The sequence below is a fragment of the Parasteatoda tepidariorum genome, chromosome 9 (assembly GCF_043381705.1).
Source record: "Parasteatoda tepidariorum isolate YZ-2023 chromosome 9, CAS_Ptep_4.0, whole genome shotgun sequence".
Classification (NCBI taxonomy): domain Eukaryota; kingdom Metazoa; phylum Arthropoda; class Arachnida; order Araneae; family Theridiidae; genus Parasteatoda; species Parasteatoda tepidariorum.
In genome coordinates, this window is record NC_092212.1 from 83,307,644 (window position 1) to 83,331,528 (window position 23,885).

The 23,885-nt window shown below is 28.1% G+C and overlaps 1 protein-coding gene across 2 annotated transcripts in view; it reads left to right on the plus strand.

The window, feature by feature from the left end:
- The window catches only part of LOC107440567 (DNA excision repair protein ERCC-6), a 39,467-nt gene extending 16,422 nt beyond the window's left edge, over positions 1-23,045 (plus strand). The window contains exons 8-19 of one of the 2 annotated variants that reach the window (XM_043049087.2): positions 1,869-2,004; positions 4,694-4,864; positions 7,180-7,356; positions 8,550-8,666; positions 8,782-8,877; positions 9,922-10,140; positions 12,818-12,928; positions 14,286-14,500; positions 15,460-15,986; positions 16,982-17,104; positions 18,351-18,534; positions 21,426-23,045. In XM_043049087.2, the coding sequence (XP_042905021.1) occupies positions 1,869-2,004; positions 4,694-4,864; positions 7,180-7,356; positions 8,550-8,666; positions 8,782-8,877; positions 9,922-10,140; positions 12,818-12,928; positions 14,286-14,500; positions 15,460-15,986; positions 16,982-17,104; positions 18,351-18,534; positions 21,426-21,882 (2,533 nt within the window). In that variant the 3' untranslated portion in view covers positions 21,883-23,045. Of the gene's footprint in view, positions 1-1,868; positions 2,005-3,055; positions 3,227-4,693; positions 4,865-7,179; positions 7,357-8,549; positions 8,667-8,781; positions 8,878-9,921; positions 10,141-12,817; positions 12,929-14,285; positions 14,501-15,459; positions 15,987-16,981; positions 17,105-18,350; positions 18,535-21,425 lie in introns of both variants that reach the window. The other variant, XM_043049088.2, reaches the window with a different exon arrangement.
- The last annotated feature ends 840 nt before the right edge of the window (positions 23,046-23,885 follow it).

A 23,885-nucleotide genomic window follows, 5' to 3' on the forward strand; every position in this document is an offset into this window, starting at 1 on the left:
ACTTATTTATTGTTTTCGTTTTTCTATGATAATTTTTTTAATTTCACTAATTTAAATTATTTACTAATTTTCTTAATTTAAATTATTTCATCCATTATACCCACTTTTTTTCGACAGAAATGTATCGCCAAAAAGTTGAAATATCATCAACTTAGCGATACTTTGCTTGCATCAAAATTTCCTCCATTACAGCTCTGTTAAACTAGAATGCTACATAAAATTCTTTCACGGTAGCAAAATGAATGTAGAAACCTTTGACCGCCATGGGAATGTGTAATTTAGGAAAGATTGTGGTGGAGGTGGAAGAAAGGATTAGGATATTAGCTTCTATTTTTAAATTCTGTCTTTGGGCTGAATCCATTTACGGCTGAAGTTGGTTCCGATGCATTGGTGGTAATGTTTTTCTATTTTGACAAAATGTTTTTGTATTTTTAACTTCATAAAATTCTCCAAAAATTAGTTGGTTATAATTTAATAATAATAGATTTCTTTTTCTGAAAGCTTTTGTACTCCCATTCAAAGAAATCTGTGAATTATTTTTTCTCAGCAAACCAACCAATCACTCATTTTCTTACAATCGCTAACAGCAATGTTTGTTGACAAATTGTTACAATGAATGCATTAAGGCTAATTTTTTTTATTTCATTTTAACCTTTTATAACATATTTTAATTTTAAAAAAAGAGTTTTTTTTTAAGAACTAACTATATATTAATATTTAATTTTACTCTTTTGTTGGTCAATACATGATTTTTGATTCAAGATTTTGTACCAAAAAATTTTATTAAGAAAATCTTGCCAAATTGTCAAAATAAATTATTTTTTCCAAGATGATTTGTTAAAGAAAATAATATTTTGAATAAAATATTTTTTATTATAGACACTTTTCTTGTACACACTCTACACTTTATAAGAAAAAAGAAATAAAAACCTGGAATTTTTATGTGGAAAACCTGGAAAAATCAGGGAAATTTAAAATCTGATTTGAGTGGCCACCCTGTTTATACACTGCACATAAAATAAACAAATAACTGCTTAGAATGAAACTGCAAAACAAATAAGCACAGTGCATAAAGCCACAGAAACACATCTACAACTGACACATGCAATAACGCAACTGAAACTGGTTTGCACTTGTTTACGTATCTTTATCAATTGGTTAACATTGAAATGCAATTCATTAAAAATAAATACATATAGGAAGTATATAAAAAATCTCTTGAATAAAAACCCATTGCATGTATGTCTAATTATAAAATTATTTCATATAAACTCGTGCAAAACATGCAATTATTTAAAAACTACAGCGCATCTAATAATGAACTGTATAGTAGTGATAAAATCTAAAATATCTGAATAACTTTCAATTTAATGATCATATTTCCACATATTAACGTGCAATTTTAATATTTCAAGTAATTTTTTATGCTAAGTCTTTAGTACAAATGACAATTTATGTTATGAAATAAGTATTCTTTCTTTAAATAAGCATGTTATTCTTAAAAAATTCTGATTTTTCCCCCTACGAATTTTGGGGGCAGCCATAAGCTGGAGGATCTGGTTCCAATAGTTTAGCCATAAGAACAGTTAATCACTTTATTATTAACCTTATTTTTTGTGTAATTAACATACCTGGACTGCTACACTTCTGAGAAAGTTCTGAATTGACTAATTTATGACAATTATTTTAGCATTTTATGAAACAGTTCTCTTCTGAAATTAAAAAATTTAGTTCAACTTCTCCATTAGTAAAAATTCATTTTATTTTATTATAACAGTAATTTGTTTGAATTATTATTTTTTTTAACTTTATTATTTATTTACTTTATTTTTTTTACTTATATTTAAGAGCAATTTTGTTATTTGTAGCTTTAAAGGACTAGGTCCTGTGGTCCTAGTGTGCCCTGCAACAGTGATGCACCAGTGGGTGAAAGAGTGTCATAAATGGTGGCCTCCCTTTAGAGCAGTTGTTCTTCATGAGAGTGGATCTTTTTCTGGAAAAAAGGTAAATATTGTCAAAGGTATAATGATAACAGAAACCAGAAAATAAAATTCTGTTGTTTCAAAACACTCTTCTGTTTTCCTGTCAAAAATATATTCTCAATCTGTATATAATAAAGCAATCGAAGCAAAATTTCATGTTTAATTCTAAAATGATTAAGAAAAAATTCTGACTAACATATATTTTGAGAATACTCTATCATTTTTTCCTATTTTAAAAATGTTTATTAATGTATACTTTTATATTCTTTGCATGCAATTAAACCTCCAAAAGAGGGTTTTCTCGTAATTCTTGTTTTTAATATGAATAACTGGAATGCTTTGCAGAATCGCACACGAGCTACAGTTATATAAGTAATTTTTATGTGGAGGGTACAGAACACAGAGATGATTGTGTTCCAGAAAAATCTGGATTTTCCGCTAACCGCGATCCAGAAGTTTCAGGAAGTCCAATGTCCAGAAGTTTAAAGAAATCATCAATCACAGTTATGTCTAAAAATTCTTGTATATTTTATTTAAAAATATTAGAACTAGAATTTATACTTGTCATCGCTTTCGTTTGTAAATTTTTTTTTTCCTGGTAAAATAGTAAATGCGTTTAGAGATAAAAGTAAACCTCTTCAAAATTATTCATTTCAATTATGCTGCTTGTAAATTATTCAGAATTTCATGTTTTGAAAATATCAATGATTTAAATTTATAAAGACATGTGTCATTAATGATTTTACACAAGAAATTTTCAGGATTTTTGAGTTGGGCTCACAATCACCCCTGAGAAGACTTACGAAAATTTCTTATTTCGATGCAAAATATCATCTTCATTATACAAACTTATAAATGTTATATTCAAAACTGTAATTTAGTGATAACCTGTTAGTTTCAAAATCTAATATTTGAGCATAATAAGTACAGTATAAATTCTTTTTAAAATCATAATGAAAGGCAGAAAATATAATTTTTGATATTCTTGCATTATAATATTTACACAAAAATAAGCATATCCTGTCTAAAAAAATATTGTCACAAAATAATCGATGTTTTAAACACTTTATCAGGATGCTTTGATACGCCATATAAACAAAAGCCATGGAATATTGATCACTTCATATGCAGGTGTCGTCCAGCATAAGGACACCTTAATTGAATATGACTGGCACTATGTTATTCTGGATGAGGGACACAAAATTCGAAATCCAGATGCTCAAGCTACTCTTGCTGTAAAACAAGTATGTTCTTTTTTATTTACATACAGTATACTTTCTCGATATCTCAAAATTGAAAGGACGTGTAGTATTGAATCGATTAAGTAAGATGATTATAAATTATTTATTATATGTTGGATGGTAACAGTCTGGATGAAAAATAGAACAGCTAAGGTGAATAAATATTTGCTAACCTTCTGAATAAGTCTATCTTGTATTAAAGCGATAAAACAACACTTTGGACGCTAAAGCAATTTCGAGCTAACTAGTTTTTGAGATAACAAGTTCAGAACTAAATACGTTCTGAAAAGTAGAAAAATATATTCTAAAATATTACTCTAAAAAGCAAGGGTTTGTTGATTTAAATCAACTTGATTTAAATCAGATGATTTTTTTTTAAAATTTTGATTTAAATCAACTGATTTTTTTTATATATATTTATTTAAAAAGTTAAAAAACATTGTTTTAAATTATTGCTACTTTTATTATTTTCTTTTCTTAGTTTAAAATTTATTTTAAATAAATTGCTGCATTAATTAAGTTTAGTTAACGAAATTACTTTCTTTCTTGGTGTGTGTTAAATTCCAACACATTTGAAATTACATATTTAAAAATCTTTTGATTCTTGAGATTGAAAGTACAGATTAAAGTAAACTTTTAATGCTGTCTTAATATAGACTTGCATAGCTGTAGAAAGTAATTAATAAACATGAATTTTTTTCACGAAAAAAAAAATGTTTATTAAAATTCTACCTTTTGATTGAAAAAGCGGGGAATTAAAATCTACNTTTCTCGTAATTCTTGTTTTTAATATGAATAACTGGAATGCTTTGCAGAATCGCACACGAGCTACAGTTATATAAGTAATTTTTATGTGGAGGGTACAGAACACAGAGATGATTGTGTTCCAGAAAAATCTGGATTTTCCGCTAACCGCGATCCAGAAGTTTCAGGAAGTCCAATGTCCAGAAGTTTAAAGAAATCATCAATCACATTTATGTCTAAAAATTCTTGTATATTTTATTTAAACATATTAGAACTAGAATTTATACTTGTCATCGCTTTCGTTTGTAAATTTTTTTTAATAGTAAATGCGTTTAGAGGTAAAAGTAAACCTCTACAAAATTATTCATTTAAATTATGCTACGTGTAAAATATTCAGAATTTCATGTTTTGAAAATATCAATGATTTAAATTTATGAAGACATGTGTGAATTCTTATTTTGAAGCAAAATATCATCTTCATTATACAAACTTATAAATGTTATATTTAAAACTGTAATTTAGTGGATAACCTGTTAGTTTCAAAATCTAATATTTGAGCATAATAAGTGCAGTATAAATTCTTCTTAAAATCGTAATAAAAGGCAGAGAATATCATTTTTGATATTCTTGCATTATAATATTTACACAACAATAAGCATACCCTGTCTAAAAAAAAAAGTGTTGCATACTGTCACAAAATAATCGATGTTTTAAACACTTCATCAGGATGCTTTGATACGCCATGTAAACAAAAGCCATGGAATATTGATCACTTCATATGCAGGTGTCGTCCAGCATAAGGACACCTTAATTGAATATGACTGGCACTATGTCATTCTGGATGAGGGGCACAAAATTAGAAATCCAGATGCTCAAGCTACTCTTGCTGTAAAACAGGTATGTTATTTTTTATTTATATACAGTATACTCTCTCGATATCTCAAAATTGAAAGGACGCTAAAGCAATTTCAAGCTAACTAGTTTTTGAGATAACAAGTTCAGAACTGAATATGTTCTAAAAAGTAGAAAATATTACTATAAAAAGCAGGGTTTGTTGATTTAAATCAGCTTGATTTAAATCAAATGGTTTTTTTTTTAAATATTGATTTAAATCAACTGATTTTTTTAATATATATATTGATTTAAAAAGTTGAAAAACAGTGTTTTAAATTATTGCTACTTTTATTATTTTCTTTTCTTAGTTTAAAATTTATTTTCAACAAATTGCTGCATTAATTAAGTTTAGTTAATGAAATTACTTTCTTTCTTGGTGTGTGTTAAATTCCAACACATTTGAAATTACATATTTAAAAATCTTTTGATTCTTGAAATTGAAAGTAAAGATTAAAGTAAACATTTAATGTCTGAATATAGACTTGCATAACTGTGGAAAGTAATTAATAAACATGAATTTTTTTTTACAAAAAAAATGTTCATTAAAATTCTACCTTTTGATTGAAAAAGTGGGGAATAAAAATCTACATTATATTTTATTGGTGGAAAATGTATAATTTTTAAAGCTTGACGTTATCTTAAAAAGAAATCACCCTAATATTCCACAAAATAGGGTTTAAATTCTCTATTTCATCTAGTCTTTAAATTTCAATCATGCATTTGTTTAAAAATGGTTGCTATGCATTCAAAGCTATGTATTATAATGAAAAATTGCTTTAGGTAGTTAGAATTTCTGAAATATTGTTATAATATAGTTTTAATATTAATTTCATTTTGTTTAAACATTTATATAGTTTTTTTAATCATAAATCAAAGTTCTTAATGTGTATTAGAATAAATTTAAAAAAATCTGATTTAAATTTTGAAAAAAAATTTGATTTAAATAAAAAAAAATCTGATTTTTTTTTCTTCATTTTTTTAAAAAGTCACGATCCCTGTTGAAAAGTAGAGTAATGAAACATAAGAATAATTACTGTTAAATATGTGTGTATTGTAGTTGACTTTAGGTCTGACTTTAAGATAGTTGACTTTAAGTCTAAGTATAACAATTATAATTTTATTTTAAAAATTAAGACAAAAATAATGATGCATTTAATATAAAATAATTGGTTCACAATTAACTTTGTGATTTTTTCGAAAAAATTCAATATCTATTTAAAAAAAATTGACATAAGCTTTTGAGAAAAAACTCTTCAACATAGGATTTCAAATTAACATTAGGTGGATATATAATGCCTGCCAAGGGGATTTTTTTTTTTTTTGACATAACAAGGTTTTCAAGCTATCGAGAGTATATAATTTTATTAATTTTTTCTATAAAATTTGACTGTAATAAATTTTATATCCAGAATCTATTTAAAAAATATAGTGCTTAGCTGAAATGGTGAAAGTACCTATCTTAAAATATGAATTTTGAGTATTACTTAAAATTTTATTTGAACTATTTAACTGTCTTGACTGTCCTCATTTTTAAAGTTCTAATTCTTGAATAAGCTTCAATGAATAAATTGATCAGTAAATAAAGCTCATATGCTTTTGAAAAAGTTCTTTTTTTTTTTCTTTTACCCTTTTCTACATATTAATTTCTATAATTTTGAAAACCATTTAAATTTTATTTAAACTATTTAACTGTCTTGATTGTCCTCATTTTTAAAGCTCTAATTCTTCAATAAGCTTCAATGAATAAATTGATCAGTAAATAAAGCTCATATGCTTTTGAAAAAGTTATTTTTTCTTTTTTTTTACTCTTTTCTACATATTAGTTTCGATAATTTTGAAAATCATTTAAATTTTATTTAAACTATTTAACTGTCTTGATTGTCCTCATTTTTAAAGTTCTAATTCTTGAATAAGCTTCAATGAAAAAATTGATCATAAATAAAGCTCATATGCTTTTGAAAAAGTTTTTTTTTTTTTTTAACCCTTTTCTACATATTAATTTCTATAATTTTGAAAACCACTTATGATGTTGTAAAACTTTTTGATATTTTTTATTGTCATCTTTGAAAACAGTAATAAATTGTTTTGGAAAAAGTAACATAATTTTAGTTGCAATAACCTAGAAAATGTGTAAAAATACAAATGCATTTTTTTAGTAAATGCTAAACATTGTTCTTAGCATAAATTACTACAAATTAATGACTGGAATCATAAATTTGTTCACCCCAGAACCAATTTAAATGAGGATTTAAAAAAAAATCCATTAATAAGAGAGCACTTAAAAATATTTTGTTTTAACATTTTTATTTGTTTTTCAGTTTAGAACACCTCATCGAATCATATTGTCTGGATCTCCAATCCAAAATAATTTGAAAGAACTATGGTCTTTATTTGATTTCATATTTCCTGGCAAACTTGGCACCCTACCAGTTTTCATGCAGCAGTTTTCTGTGCCGATAGTTCTTGGTGGCTATTCAAATGCTTCTCAAGTTCAGGTGACTCTTATTTATTTTTTACAATTGTAAAATTTACTTGAACTATTCACTCTTTTGTTTATTTTTTGAATTAATCATTTATACAAAGCAGCATCTAAATCTGAATCAAAAAACTGATTAAATTGGTTTTTTGAAGTTGAATTCATTGACTTATATTGCTTTCTCTTAATTCACCTTACAATACAGCATTTCATTTTTGCCTGCATGAAATAATATACTTTCTTTTAACAGAAGTTGAATACAACAGTTGTTATTAATAGGTAGATGAAACAACGAAAGTTTGATAAGTTCTTTATAGTCAAAGAATGCAAAAATCAGGGTTGGGGTTTTGACAGAAATAACTGGTTTTTAACTTGACATTCCTTGACTTGTTTTTACTGGAACGGTTTAAAACCAAAAATCTTAAGTATATTATTTTAAACATAGAAAGCCATTGAAAATAATCATTAAATACTTTTAATGATTATAATGATTAGCTCTTAATTATTCATAGTAATTAAGTATTAATTGGATTTTATACATAAAATACAATTAACAGTATATTTCAATAGACAATTAAAAGTAATTACAATTATTTCAATTTCAGTAAAATAGTACCCTAGAAAATAGTAAAATTGTACTTTAGAAAGGAGTAAAATAGTACTCTAGAGAAATATTACTCAATAATATTTCTCTTTTTCATGGTAAAATAGTGTCCCATACTTCTGTTGTGCAATTGAAAAACAATGTAAGTGCTACATGATAGATTTCGAAAAAGTGGCGTAGCTATTATTTTCTTTTCATTGAAATGCTATGAACGCTAAAATAAAATTTCATACATCATATTTTTATTTATTTATTTAATTTATTTATTTATTCATTCATTTATTTATTTTTTGTAATGTGTAGCTATCATACAAAAATACCAAATACATAAAAAGGGCAACATGAACTACAAAAAAGATTTTGTGTTGCGATTTTTATGTATTTGGTATTTTTGTATGATAAGCTACACATTACAAAAAATGAGTGAATGAATAAAAATCTGATATGTGAAATTTTGTTTTAGCGTTCATAGCATTTCAATGTAAAGAAAACAATAGTTAATGCACTTTTTCAAAATCTATTATAAGTAGCACTTACATTGTTTTTCAATTGCACGACAGACTTATGGTTTTAGAATTTATTGTCAGTTTACAAATTTTTCTGCTTAGGTCCAAACTGCTTATAAGTGTGCCACCGTGTTACGAGATACAATCAGACCTTATTTACTGAGGCGAATGAAATCTGATGTGAAAATGGCTATTAATCTTCCTAATAAAAATGAGCAGGTAACTCTTTGCACATTTGAATGTTGTTTAAGTTTATCATATGCTGTTTAGTTTATCATATTTGAATGTTGTTTAAGTTTATCATATTTGGTATTAACATGAAATTTCATTGCAGGTTTTGTTTTGCAAGCTGTCAGTAGAACAGGAGGCATTATATAAAGGTTACATTAATTCTAAGGAAGTTGGAAGCATTTTAGATGCTAGGTTACAGGTTGTTATTCTTTTTTATGTATATATTATAGACTTTAGGATATAGTAATGATTGAACGAGGGTCTTTTCAAGCATGTGATTCTTCCATTAATTTGCAGATTTCCATGAATCTCACGACCGTTGATTCGCCGATTTCCCCGAATGAATAGTTAATATTCTGACAAAAAATTTCTCAGAGTTTCGCTATTCTAAAATTAAATTTCTTAAATTAGTCTCAATAACGAGACATTTATTCCATCTTTACTAGTACCCTCTTTTTTTTGCTTTTCTTCCTAGGTTATCATTCACGATCCATGAGCTTTTTTTTACGCATGTTTGTTAGTGAAAAACGCAATTTCAGATAAATTTCAAGAACGCGAAAATAAAAAAAAATTATAAAAATTCTATAGTAACTTTGGTTAGAATTAATGAACTACTGAAGCAAAAACAAAAGTATACAATTGATAATCGGAAAAGTAATTCCAAAATGGCAAACATTTAAAGGATTGTTCCCCGAAAAAGTACTAAAGAAACCAAACATTGGGAAATAAATCAGATAGTTTCTTCTTCTAGCAATCACATGCCTGTCTTTTGTTTAGTACATCTTTACACTTATAAAAAAATATATTACATTCGCATATCTTCTATGGACATGTGTTTTTTTTCTTCCTTTTTTTAAAAAATGCATTTAAAATGTGGTTTTACCAACTGTGATTTGTAAGCAATTTTTTGTATCACTTGATTATAATGCACATTGGAGAAAAAGAATTTCACACATTGGGAAAAAAATTCAGATAATTTTTTTTCTAGCAATCTACTGACTCAATACTCATTTTCGCTCATGCCTTTTTTTCTTTTTTTTAGTACATCTTTACATTCATAGAAAAATACATTCTATTTATGTACCTTCTATAGACAAATGTTTTTGTTTCTTCTTTTTTTTATTTTTAAGAAAAATATATATTTAAAATGTGCTTTTAACAACTGTGATTTGTAAACAATTTTTTGTATCACTTGTCTATAATGGCTTCTATGTAATAAAAATATTTTTTTAAAATGCTTTAGGTTTTTGTGGGCCTTATTAATCTCAGAAAAATTTGTAATCATCCTGACCTGTTTGATGGTGGACCTAAAATATTCAAAGATACTGACGAGTCACTTCTCGGGGTAGAGGACCACTACGGATATTACAAGCGATCTGGAAAGATGATTGTGGTCGAGGCACTGCTTAAATTGTGGCATCAGCAAGGACACAGGGTTTTGTTATTCACTCAAAGTAGACAGGTTTATTAAAAATTTATCTCCTTTTCATCGCTTAATTCCCTTACACTTAGAATTTTGGGAGGTATAACATTTTTTTAATGATTCAAACTCACCCCCTAGTGAAAGAAACTGTTTCTTGTGTATAGTGTGTAGCATGATAAGAAAGCCAAATTGTGAGAATTAGAAAGAGAGGAAATGGATAGTTAAAGAGTCTAAATTGTATTCCCTTTCTATTACAATAAGATGCATAATTTTTCCTTCCCTATGTATTATTTTTGTTGTGTGTCATTTCAATACTCATTTTCACACATTATACTTTGAATCATATATTCATTTTGTATAAAATATATTTTTTTACTACGCAGGATGATGTTTTTGCTATTTTGAAATGTGCAGCAAATCAAAATACATTTGTTTAGCCTGAAAAGGAAGTAATTTTTTTTTTAAAACTGGGTGAAAATGTGTATTATAACTCAAGAGTGATTGTATACCGGAATTCTGGGTCNTGTTTACCCTTTTTTACAGTATTTCTTCTTCCCCTGACACTCTAATAAAAAGGTTCCAGGAAATGCCTCTTTTACTAGCCAGCTGCATAAGAAAAGAGACGGGAGGGGACGCAGTTGCAGTCTTTTGAAAACAAATCTCCCTCTTTTCCTGCGATACAGAGTAGGAGCGTCGCTAACGGTCACTCAATGATCTTGGTAGATCTTCTCTTCTTCCCCTTTGTGATTTATGGGTTCAATGCATAAATCAGGGGTTCAGTGCAAGCTAGAAGAGAAAACTTGTCAAAAGACCCTTTTTTTTTTTAAAGAAAGGGGGAGATGAAGAGATGTTTGTTTATTTTGATTGTTAAAAAGTGTCCGGGAAATCGATCCTTCCGGAAAAGGGACGTCCGGATATGAGATGTTATACTGTATTTCTTAAAATACAGCATTTCTCAAGAACATTGGTTCGCAGACGTCTGAGAATTACAAACTTACAATCCGACAAAATTTTGAAACCTTTGCTAAGTCCCATTAACGAGACATTTACATACACTTAATTCTTCTGAGATTTTAAATATTTTTGCGTGGCAGACTTCCGTCATTTGAATATTCGGAATTGTGCAGAAATCTGCTAATATTGCAATTCTTATTCACACGATTTTAATATCAAGCAGCGATTTTCATATATACCTTATTTGAAAATTACACGTTATGATTAATTTTCACTCGATCCAAAAATGGTACATCACGATTCTTACTCAAATGATTGAAAAATCCAATATCTCGATTTGTATTTACACGAATTAAAATTGAATATCGCAATTTGCATTTTCTCATTTTTAAAATCCAATATTTCTGATTTATTTTCATTTGTAAGTCATTTCATTTTAAATGCTAGTTAAAAAACTAATGTTAAATATGAAACATGTTTGGTATATAAATTGTTATCTTGATATCTATTTTGCACATAAAATTTTCAGGGTTTTTCACTTTGTGTCACAATAGCCCCTGGTAAATAGCAAAGTTATATGATTAGAAACCTTTTAAAATTAGACTGGGTTTTAAAGACATTTTTTGTTTGTTTGTTTAAATTGATATAGTTTGACAAGTTAAAGTATTTACTTATATTTTTTCCTAAAAGAACTTGCATGTTTTTTTTTCCATTCAAATTTTGGTTAATTCTTGAAATCTGTTGTATTATGTTTTATATCTGAACTTCCTTTGTAAGTACGTGAATCTCATCAATGTTCCCCTGATTCTCTTTTCCCCCTTATGCAATCGTAACGGGGCTCCCACTGGTTCAGAGAAACTTGGAATTGCTAGGAAATAATGCAATGTTAAGCCAAATCCTGGAAAATCTTTCGACAAGCATATAAAATAACTAAACTCTTGATATCGATGAACGGCCAATAAAGTTTTAAATAAATAAGTTTTAACATTTATTTTTATTATTTCTTGTAAAAGGCTGTAACATTGTTTAATTTTTTAGATTAATTAAAATCAGAATATTTAATAAGTAGAAGCTACTCTGTTTAAAAAATATTTTCTTCAAATTTTTAATTAAATATAACTATATTTATAGTTTTTAAAATTAATCCTTCTTTTTAAGTTAATTTTGATTCATAATTGCAAGTAAGATTTATGATTACTTTATTTCTGAGACTCCAATATTAAACTGTGGTAATTTTTTATGTACATATAAAAAAAGTATTTAAAAATTTCATTTTGTATTCTGAAAAATTATGATTTATTAAAATATACGATGATTATATTTTTAAAAAAACTTATTCAAAACTGCTATTAATTTGCAAAATTTTTTGAATCTATAATAATCAATAAAAAAAACTTAAAATAGGCTAAATATAAATTTAATTTTTGTATCGATGATTTTTTAAAAATAATTTATTCAAATCATGATTTCAATTGAACAATCCTGAGAAGATATTCAAGAGATCATCCAGTATTAAAAAGTACTGAAAAGGAAATGTTTGTTTAGCTGCGATTGAAGAAAATTAGAATTATACTTTACTTATTTTTTACTTCAAATCAATCCTACAAGATATTCATTTGGGATTTTATTTAATTTATTTTCCCATGTCTTTATTTTGTCCTCTGATATCCCCCCTAAAGAAAATCCTATATATTTTCCTTATTTTTTTAAATTAGTCTCCTGACCTCTCTGAGTGAAGTTTTTTTTAAATGTTTCTTTTCAGATGATGGAAATTCTGGAATTGTTTATTAAAGATAGAAAATACACATACATGAAAATGGATGGGAGTACTTCTATTGGTTCAAGGCAACCATTAATAGCAAAATTTAATTCCGTTAGTATATTTCATCCAACATATGTCAAGACTTTTTTTTTTTTAAAAATTAATAATTTTTTTATGTAATAATGTCATTTTTGTAAACATATTTGTGAACTTTATTCTCAAACATATATTTTGAAACAATTCATTCCTCTTTAAAAATCAAACACCTGTCATCAAAATCTTTGAAGTGAATCTGTAGCACTGTCATCACAATTCTAAATTTGTCTGAAAAATCTCTATGCAATCAGACAGAAATTGTTATTGTAAGAATTCTGCTTAATTTAACATACATGTGGCAAAATTTGCAAACATAAGATCCTTAAAAGTTATGCATAAAAACTTCATGTTCTTTATATTTAAATTGTATTTTGAATTTTACATATTGATACTAAGAAGGAAGGAAAGAGGAATAAATTCCGATACAGTTCAGCTAGTACTCAAGTAGCAAAATTTAAAGAAAAAAAATATTCTTTGTAGTATTTTCTTAATTCAACTTTTTAATTTTTATACAAAACAATTTAGGAGATGTTTTGAAAAGAGTTTCAGCAACTTGTTTGTTTTTTAAAAACAATGGTCTACTACATACAGTTTGACATTACCTTTAATTTATATGTAGCATTTTTAAAAAGTGCTTATTTTCGTTTTTTGAAAGCCTTTAAAGGTGCTTTTTTCATTGGGTGTTTTTAAAAAGTGCTTAATTTTCCCTTTTGAAAACATTTTTTCTTTACCATGTCGATTTTCGCCACATAGTATGTAAAAGCATGCTTTTCACATTGTTCTATTCAGCGTTTTTACAATTTATTCAACAACCATCTATTTCGGTGCACCGTTAGTCCATAGTGTATGAAAAAGCTAATAATTTTACAAGTTTGATGAAATTCTTGGGAGTCCGCATGTGTGTCTACTGAATTGAGTTCGGTGAGATTATTGCACTGTTATGTGCAACTCTGCTGCATTTTGCGAGATATTCTCAATTTCCGGCTTCACTTTACACCCTCTGATATCGAAAAGGAAAATCTCTCGAACATTTAGTAATGGCTAATGTAATCAAGAAAAAGACTTCTTTGTCAGAAGCTAGTTATTTCATCATGAAGATGTAAAGTCTTTTTTAAAATTATTTTGCATTTTGTTAATGTATATAGAGCTTAACAATATTTTTTGAGTACTTTAAAAGTACTTAAAAGGTGCTTATTTTTTGTTGAAGGAGTTGGAATTAGGATATTAAGTTTAAGTTCAATCTCAAATAGAATTCAAAATCTTTGATCTTAGACCTTTGAAAAATTTTTCTGATTTTCATATGAATAGTAAATCAACTTTGCATTTCCACCACATAAAAAATTTTAATCATTCCTTTTGCTTTTAAAAATAGGATCCTAGTATTTTTGTGTTCATACTGACTACTAGAGTGGGTGGACTAGGAGTTAATTTGACAGGTGCCAACCGTGTCATTCTCTATGACCCAGACTGGAATCCAAGCACTGATGCACAGGCCAGGGAGAGAGCCTGGAGGATAGGACAGGAAAGAGAGGTCACCATATACCGTCTATTGACATCTGGTACCATTGAAGAAAAAATATATCATCGGTAAATTATTTATCTTAATTTTTTTTCTCATTAGCCTACAACCATTATTTTGAAGACTTTATATTATGCAAAATTAAATTATAAAATTTAATTGTTTTATAATAGCAGGAAATGAAAAGACCTTTAAAGCATTTTGTGCAGCTATCTCTTTTATTGTAGATGAGCAATGCTACTGTTTAAAACTTTGTAATTTTCAACACATTATTTTCTTTTGAATATGTATCTACTTGAAACAAATGTTTCGTTAAGGTATCCATTCTTTAGATTTTTTTTTCATAATTTTGTAAAATAACTTTAGGTTGAACTGATTACCTCAATTATCTAAACTGATTACCTAAACTAGTTCTGGTTTCTAGCAGACAGACTATGAAATTACATTCTACTAAGTTAGATGATAAATTTGCTATATTGATGTATTTTTGAATTCATGGCATCAGTGTTGGTAAATTTGTTCTACTGTATCATCTCTCTAATGTTCTTTTACTTAAAAAACGGAGAAAAAACAACTAAATAACTAATTTAAAAAATAATAAAATAAAATGAAATTAAAAATTAAATTATATATTTAATTATTTTTTTTATAATAGCAAGAAATAAAAAGAACTTTAAAGCATTTTGTGCTGCTCTCTCTTTTACTGTGGATGAGTTAAGCTACTGTATATAAGTCAGTCTACAATCTGTAGACAAAAACAGTTTATTCTGGATATTTAGCTACCTCGAATTTAGTTTATTGTATTATTCAGATTAAGCTTTATTTTGAACAACTATTCTAAATCAAAATAGTTGTTCAAAATAAAAGAAAATATTTTGATTTCATCTTTTAATCTTTTTATTGCTATTCTAACAGTATGTGTATTTGCTTATGATCGCAAGCTCGCTATGACAACAATTTCATCTCTTATTCCAAATTGTCATTATAAAAGGCTTTAGGTATACTCATTTTTTTCTCATTTATTTAGGCAAATTTTCAAGCAATTTGTCACCAATAGAGTTTTGAAGGACCCCAGACAGAGGAGGTTCTTTAAGAGTAATGACTTGATGGAACTCTTCACTTATCACGAAATTGGACCTCAAGGAACGGAGACCAGTGCCATATTTGCTGGAACCGGATCTGAAGTGAAGGTGAACAAGAAAAAGCCTCGACCGCCACCAGAAGACTCCCACGCTTATTCCAAAGAAACAGCCGTCATTCCATCCAAAAAGATGGAACTTTCTGTCACATTTAGTGATAAAAAAAGGGAAGAAATGAAGAATCTTGCCAAAAAATTGAGTTTGGGACTTTTAAATAAGCCAAATAGTGCTGATTCCGAGAAAAAATCGAAAAATGCTGAAACTAAGGAAACTATTTGGAATGATGTAAAGGTACAAGACAAACACATTAAAAAAAGTGTTAAAAGAGAAAATCATGTGAAGAGAAATGATTTCCACTCACATAATCCATCAAATAGTAAAACAAAAGAGAAGAAAACTAAAAGAATCATAGCAAGTAAATTTTTTTTTATATTCCTAGCAAGTTCTTTTTATCTACAATAATTACAGAACTAACATTAAATATACCACGCTAGTAGGCTTTGATTTTTTATTTAATTACTTATTTTTTGAAAAATATACACTTAAATGATTGAAAGTTAGCAAAAGAAATAAATGCTTACTTTTGTCTTCTTGCCTATTAAAAATATGTCATCATTAAAATTCAGCGATACTGTTTGAGCTGTTGACTTATTCAACATTTAATTAAAATGTGAAATTATTGTCAAATATTTAAGTCAAAAAGTAAAACTAAAGAGAAGAAAACTAAAATACTTGACTATTAATTAAGGATTCTTTGATCAAAACAGAAATCTCAAAGTGTTTGATTGCGTTTACTCTGACTTCATTTTGATAAAATTTCAATTTAATTATTTTACTCCTTAACCATTACAGCTTCATCCACAAACTTGTTTCTTAAATTTTTATTTCACTGATAAAAAAATCTTGTTAAATATCTTAATAATCTTGTTAAATAAATCTTGTTATGTATATAATAGTGTAAATAGCCTTAAGTCTTAATTAGTACTTAAAAATTTTAAGTGATTGTTTTTAGTATTCATTTTTTTAACTACTTATGTTGACTGAACATACTTTTACGTAAAATTTATTTTAAAATTAAATTGGACTAATTTTTAATTTAATGAATAATAGTAAAACTGTAACTGAATATCTTCATTATAAAATATTGTGTAAGGAGACAAAACCTTTTGATTACTTAAAAATGAAAGAAAGAAACAACACTTTTAATTTCATGCCTTTAACTCTGAATTAGGTTAAAATGTAATAAATAAAATGAATAATATTAAAAGGAAGAGATAAATAAATATATTACTGGTAAATGCCATTAGAACTTGTTTTTACAAATAAAAGTATTTTATTCCCTGTAAAGTATAGAGTCTTCATTTTGCTTAAATTGATTTTGCCTAAAAAAGGAAAACTTCTTAATTTTAGAAGTCGATGGGGAAAAAATTGATTTTGTTGTCAAAAAATCATTTTATAAGCCTCCAAAAGATGATGATGAGAAAGATATGAAGCAAGATGATTATGTACTTAGTAAACTGTTTAGGAAATCTGGTAAGTTCGAAGAGTTACTTATTTATCATATTTGGTAAATTGGCTTACATTGTATAAATATATTTATAAATTTTTATCTGATATTTGAAAAATAATAATAATATTGCTATTGAAAATGAAAGACAGTAGCATATGTACCTGCATTGTATTCCTAAAACAGCATCATTTTCTTTCCGTTACAACTTTGCAAGAGAATATAATGTTTCAAAGTATTAAAATGAAATTAATGGAATTTGAAATTCTCTCTCTCTCTCTTCCATATATATANTTCTAGTTTTTATATTATAATTTAAAATCCGAATTTGATGCAAAACTTCAGAAATGGAAGTTAATGTGAGGCTAATAATTTAACTCATTATAAACATAAAATCTTTACATGGTTCCCACAGTCCTTAGAAACTACTTAATTTTTATTTTGAAAAATAAGGACTCTTAAATATACTTAATTTTGGTATAAGGTTTTTGAAAGTCCTAAGTTTTCCAGTAACCCTATACTTGATAGGAAAGATTTTTTCAGTCTTATGAAAATATTTTTAAAAAAAGTCATTCTTTTATCTCATCTTTAAGAATGAGGCCATGCATTGAGGGTACAACATTTTAGAGAGACAAAATTTTTGGCATAACTGAATGTTTAGCATGATTGGCCCACAACTGACTATGTGATGCATGTCTAGCAGCAAAACATAAAAACTTGTTTTAATAATTTTTTCAATGTTTTTCCCAAATTTCTTTATTTATTGCTTTTTTTTTTAATGTATGAAAAAATTTGCAAATCTTAGTTTCTGCACTTAATTTTGCTCTTCAATTTCAATGAAATCATTAAAAATGGAATACAGATTGGTCTCATAGATGTTAACATTTAACAATCTGAAAATATTTTTAAAAAAACACAACTTGGGTTTGCAAACATTGCCTGGTCCTAATTTGGCGAACCCTGTTAATTAATACAATCATATCAGTACTTATATTATAATGAAAAAAAATTATTTTTATTTATTGTTTGTTTGTTTTTTAGAAAAAAAAGGTAAATAATTGTCACTGTCCACTGATCGTATATTCGATGATAAACAATTATACTATTTTTACAGTCTTTAATTTTTCGAAAGAGTGCTTAATTTTATTCATGAAAAAAATCCTTAATTTTGCTTTCTTTAAAGAGTGGGAACCCAGTTTTAGCATTTTACCTCTGTCTTGAAAAATATTTCCAATGTGGGGCTTCTACTGTATTTATTCCTATCTCTTAAAGGTGTTCACACAGCTTTAAAGCACGATAAGATTGTTGAGTCATCAGATCCCGATTACATGATTGTGGAAGGTGAGGCCAGCAAAGTGGCCAAAGAGGCCATCAAAGCACTGAGAGAATCAAGACGTCTGTGCGCAAGAGCAGAAGAGGGTGTGCCCACCTGGACAGGACAGCATGGAGAGATGAGGTACTTTAAAAGGACCGTTGGGGACATTCAAATATTACATAAACATGTTTTTCACAATTTTATACTCTGAGCCATAGTGGCTCAGGGTATGGAGCATTCGCCTTCCAATGAGGTGAACCAGGTTCAAATCCCAGCGATGACTGGTCGATACAAATTCTGCTTCCTGCTCTCTCTGATCACAGTGCTGATGTGAAATATCCTCAGTGGTAGACGAATCATGGGATAGAATCCCCTTGCCATAAGGTTAACCATGGGATGTTTTCGTGATTTCCCGCTCCATGTAATGCAAATGCAGCTTAGTTCTATCGAAAAGTCCTCCACGAAGGCAATTTTTCCCAATACTTGATCTGGGAGTTCCCTTGTCTTCTGGATTGGGTTCAAAATTACAAGGCTGTGGAGTGGAATATTAGTTAAAATATGCAAAATACTCCTCCCTGTCCTTGACAAAAATCATAACTGCCTTAAATTAACTGCCATAAAATAATTATTGCATAAAACCTGTTTTCGTAAAATTAATGACAATTGGACTTTGTTTGCAATAGGGGGCAGAAAAACCTGGAATTCTGTAACTTTTCTAACAACCAACAATAAACAATTTTAGCAATTAAGAGAACTTGCAGTTTAAATAAATTGTGGCATCCTAAAAATTAGCTTTTATTTTGTCCATTTTTTTTCTTAAAACTTCGCGTCTTCCTAAAATAGGATTTTTTGACAAATTTTTCTAAATTCCATATAACATGTTCCAAATTATCTTCATTTGTTTAATGTTTCTGATCAGATTGGTTAAGAATTGAGTATTTTTGAAACAAACTGAAAAGTGGTAATTTATGAAAACAAAAAGGAGTAGAAATTTAATACTTTATTATGTAATTTCTCAATTTAGTCATTCACTCGTTTCTACTTCCACGCATTACATTTTTATACTTAGAACTCAAATCTTTCTTGCATTGACTTTCATTGATAAACTGAAAGAAATATGTAAGAAAGTGTTGTCGATAGTGTTTCTTTTAATCCCCGTGGCAGAATCACACCGACATTGTCGCAGAACGTTACAGAGTTATTGCAGAAAGATTTTTCTTTTGAAAAGTTAAAAATTTACTTTTCTTTTCTACAGAAATTTGTACTTAATATTTGAATCATACATTTAGATAATCACTTTTTGATGTGCTCGATTTACTCCGATAGTATCATAAATTGATGTAATGTTTTGATTGTATTTTTGGCAGTTATTGATGTTGATTTTCACTTGGATTTTAAATGTCCGATGTATTTCAAACAATATGGAAAATTCGAATCCTGCACTTTTTAAGGCAATAATTCTATGGAATTTTTGGCAGTTATTGCTATTGATTTTACCATAGTATTTAAATCCGATATTTTTTATACGATATACGAACCAAAACACGCATTTTAGGCAGTTATTGCTATTGATTTTACCATAGTATTTAAATCCGATATTTTTTACACGATATACGAACCAAAGCACGCATTTTAGGCAGTTATTGCTATTGATTTTACCATAGTATTTAAATCCGATATTTTTTATACGATATACGAACCAAAACACGCATTTTAGGAGTCCGATTCGTGTGATTTCGTATTCGATCTTTTTTTCGGCAATTGCAACCACGAATTTCATGATTTTTCATTATAATTCTTTTTATTGAGATGATTATTTACAAAATGCGACGAAGGAAATAATTTGTGCAAAATGCGAGAATTTCATCCATAATATACGAATAAAAAACTATTACAACTTCGATTAAAAAAATATATATATGTAGTTTTTTTTGTAAACAAAGCTCTTTTGTTACTTTAAATTAGTAACATATATGTTTGTTATTATTAAAAGTATCTTGCAGAAAAATATTGGTGCTAGAGAGTTTTGTCACTGCCAGTTCAAAAAAATTCTGCCACGAGACTTTTAATAATTTTTCGCTTTTTCTATTAGTCACCGTTTTTTACCTTTTTAGTGTATGTAGTATCCAGTAATTGAATATCTTAGATCAAAAGCTTTTATTCATTAAATGTGATCCAATAATGTTTTTTATTCTTTGATGTGTACAGCTAGGATAAGGGTTTATTCAAGGACTAAAACAGGGCTGACACTCCGCAGGGAGAACAGGGAAAACCTTGAAATTATAGGGAATTTAAAAATCATTTATAATAACAAGGAAAATGCAAGGAATTTTGATTTTTTTTCTTTACAAACTGGGAAAATGCAAGGAATTTAATTTCTTATTTTTGTCTTTTAAAAAATGGTGACCCCTCAAAGCGTAATCTATGGGATATTTAACTATGATATTTTAGCCATACTAAACTATTTCAATTATTATAGCATTATTTAAGTATGTTAAGCTGCTTTTCCAGCAATTCAAACTACAGTACAGAACCCGTTATCCGGAAAACCAAAAAACCGGAACGAAATTCGATAAATTTTCCCGCCATTTTTTTAAAAAAAATTTTTGTTTTCCTCATAAGATTTTAGGATTTTTCTTTCTTTTTTGAAAGATGTTTACCTTACCATCATTTTGGAAATAATCATTAGTGTACTACTCCATCGTTTTTTCTTCTTTTTAAGATTATTTCCAAAAAAAATAATTTTTTTTAGTTGGGTTTAACAATAAAAAATACACCTTTTTGTAGCGATTCAGAAAACCGGAAAAATCAGTTATCCGGAATAGTGATGGTCCCGATCGTTCCGGATAATGGGTTCCCTACTGTAATAAATATAGTTAGCCCAATATAGCTCACATAAGAGCACAATAATTGTTGTTTCCTCTTAATATATTGTATATAATATGTACAGGGAAGACAGGGAATTTTTTTTCCAGAAAACATTTAAAAAGTAATACACATTTCAATCAGATACTTCATTTTTATCATTTTAGACCGAGATTCGGACAAAAGAAAAAACTGCCAATTGCTTCTTCTCAGGGAGAAACAAGTACCAAGTCTTTCAGTGAAAAGAAGCATTTATTTGATGGAAAAAATAAAAAAGCTGATACGACTCCATCTTCATCGGATTTATTGTCTGCCATAAAAAAGCGTAAAGTAGTCTTTGGCACTGATGCTCCAAGTGATGATGAAAATGAATCAATGTCATCGCTTAGAAGACTACCAGCGGGAACGGAACACGACGATCTGTTGGTGGACATCCGAAACTTTGTAGCTTTTGGTGCATCTGTGGACGGACAGGCTAGCACTCAAGAAATCGTCGATACATTCAAAACGAGGCTGCCTATTCACCAGACGGCGGTTTTCAAGGCCTTATTGAGCAAAATTTGTGATTTTATTAGATCATCTGGCGGAGAAGGAATCTGGCACTTAAAGAGTGAATTCCGATGATTGCTGACAAAAACTAGGGATGCTCCAAATAGGAATAATAAATACAGTCGAACCCCGCTATAGTGAACCTGGGATATACAGGGCATCTGCGCACCTAGTAAGTCATAGATTTCGGTATTGAACAAAATTTGTCATAATTTTAACTATTTTTAAAAAATCATGGAAAGTTAAGGATTTAGGTCACCGAAAAATCTATTTTTTAAAATGGGATTTACCTCCCCCCCAATTTTTGATATTCTGAATATCTGAATTTGTAATAAAAACCCCACTCACAGTCATATTTTATTAAATTTCTAGAGCAAATTATCCTTTAAACTTCTGTGATTTCAGAATTCTTTTTATTTAATTCATTGTTTTTTTATTTTATTTTATCAACTTAAAATTCTAGCTGAAGCAAGCCAGTCATTTAGGTAATTTTTTCATTCCTAAATGAGAACAAAAAAATCAGGAGTGCTTCTTTCCTTTTAGAAGACCAAGAAAAGTATCTTTCGAATGTAATTCTGCAAAAAAAAGAAAATGAAAAAAAAAATTGCTTTTGTATTTTTTTCCAGCTATTTTATTGTTTCAACTCTTTCTTTACTCTGTTTTTTATGAATTTATTTACTCTGTTAAAATCTATGAAGATGCAGAGTATAACAGTTTTGGTTATACCTATCTTTTCAATTATTGTTATTATAATGCTCTTTTCAATTTATTGCTATGTTTTTATCAGAGAAAATAGTAACTTCGTTAAGTCATGAAGGCCTACTGTGACCATTTCAGTTTTCTTGACCTTTGGGCTCTGGGGTGCGAGAGCAGACGTTCCGGACCTTAACTCGCCAAGCTGGCAGTGTGAGCTGCGAGCACGACACATTTTTTAAAAATATTTGACACATGTAATTTTAGATTTTTAGTCAAAGGTATATTTTAGATATATGAATGTTTTTTTCCGTTTTTTAAACTTTTTATCATTTGAGAAAAATAATTATTAAGCTAGCCAAACTCCTAAAGATTTGGAGCATCCCTATCAAAAACTGATGTCTTTCAAGTCTGTGATATTCATTTGTATTTGTAAATTTAAAAAAAACTGTATTTGTAAATAAATAAACAGCACCTCATATTTTTAATACCAATTTGTACCTGAAAATGTTCATATTTTAATAAATCATGAAGTTTCCTAATAATTGCTGTTTTGTTAATTTTTATTTTTTAAAATTAGATTTTAAGAATTTGTTTAACAAAAAGGTGAATATAATCTATTTACTCGCATTTGTGTTGTCCTCATTCTTTATCTTCAAATAATGTCAAATGCAATACATTATACTATATGAATATACATACTATATGAACTTGTATGGTGGTTATATTAGCTCTCTAAGGTTTAAAAAGATATTTTTTGAAATTTATTTATTTGTTTCAGAAATTATTTATTTTAAGAAGCCAACCACATTGCTCTGTTTCTAAAAAAAGAAAAAACCCTTAGTTTAGTGTATTTTATTAAACTGAACTCACTAAAGAAATATTTGACAGTTTTTTTCTCATCCCCCGATTGGGCCTACTTACGAGGACGCTATACTGCTGGAGAAACCCTTCATGCAAAATTCTTTTTGACCTAAATTTTAGTATTAGTAATTTGAAATATAGAAAAATTAAGTTCAAGTGAACCTAGATTAAACCATAGAGTTTCAAATATTAAAAAAAAAAATTTCAAAATATCAAAGTGCAGCCAAATTATGGCAGGATTATGCAATGGAAGTTATCCTGCAATAATTAGGTTACACTTTGATATTCTGAAGATAAATAATCTTTGCAGCATTTGAAACATCATGTTTTGCTATAGATTAACGTGGGTGACCACTTGGATCAGTCTACGTAGGGACCGAGGGTGTGCAGTATTGGTCCTCGTTAAACTATTCTACCATAAAGTGCTCGCCTTCTCGTGCAGGTCGTCGGACTACTGAAGCGGAAGTGCCATTCCCTCTGCAGAGGATCAAAATTGTGATGGCATGTCTTTGGTTCGTCCT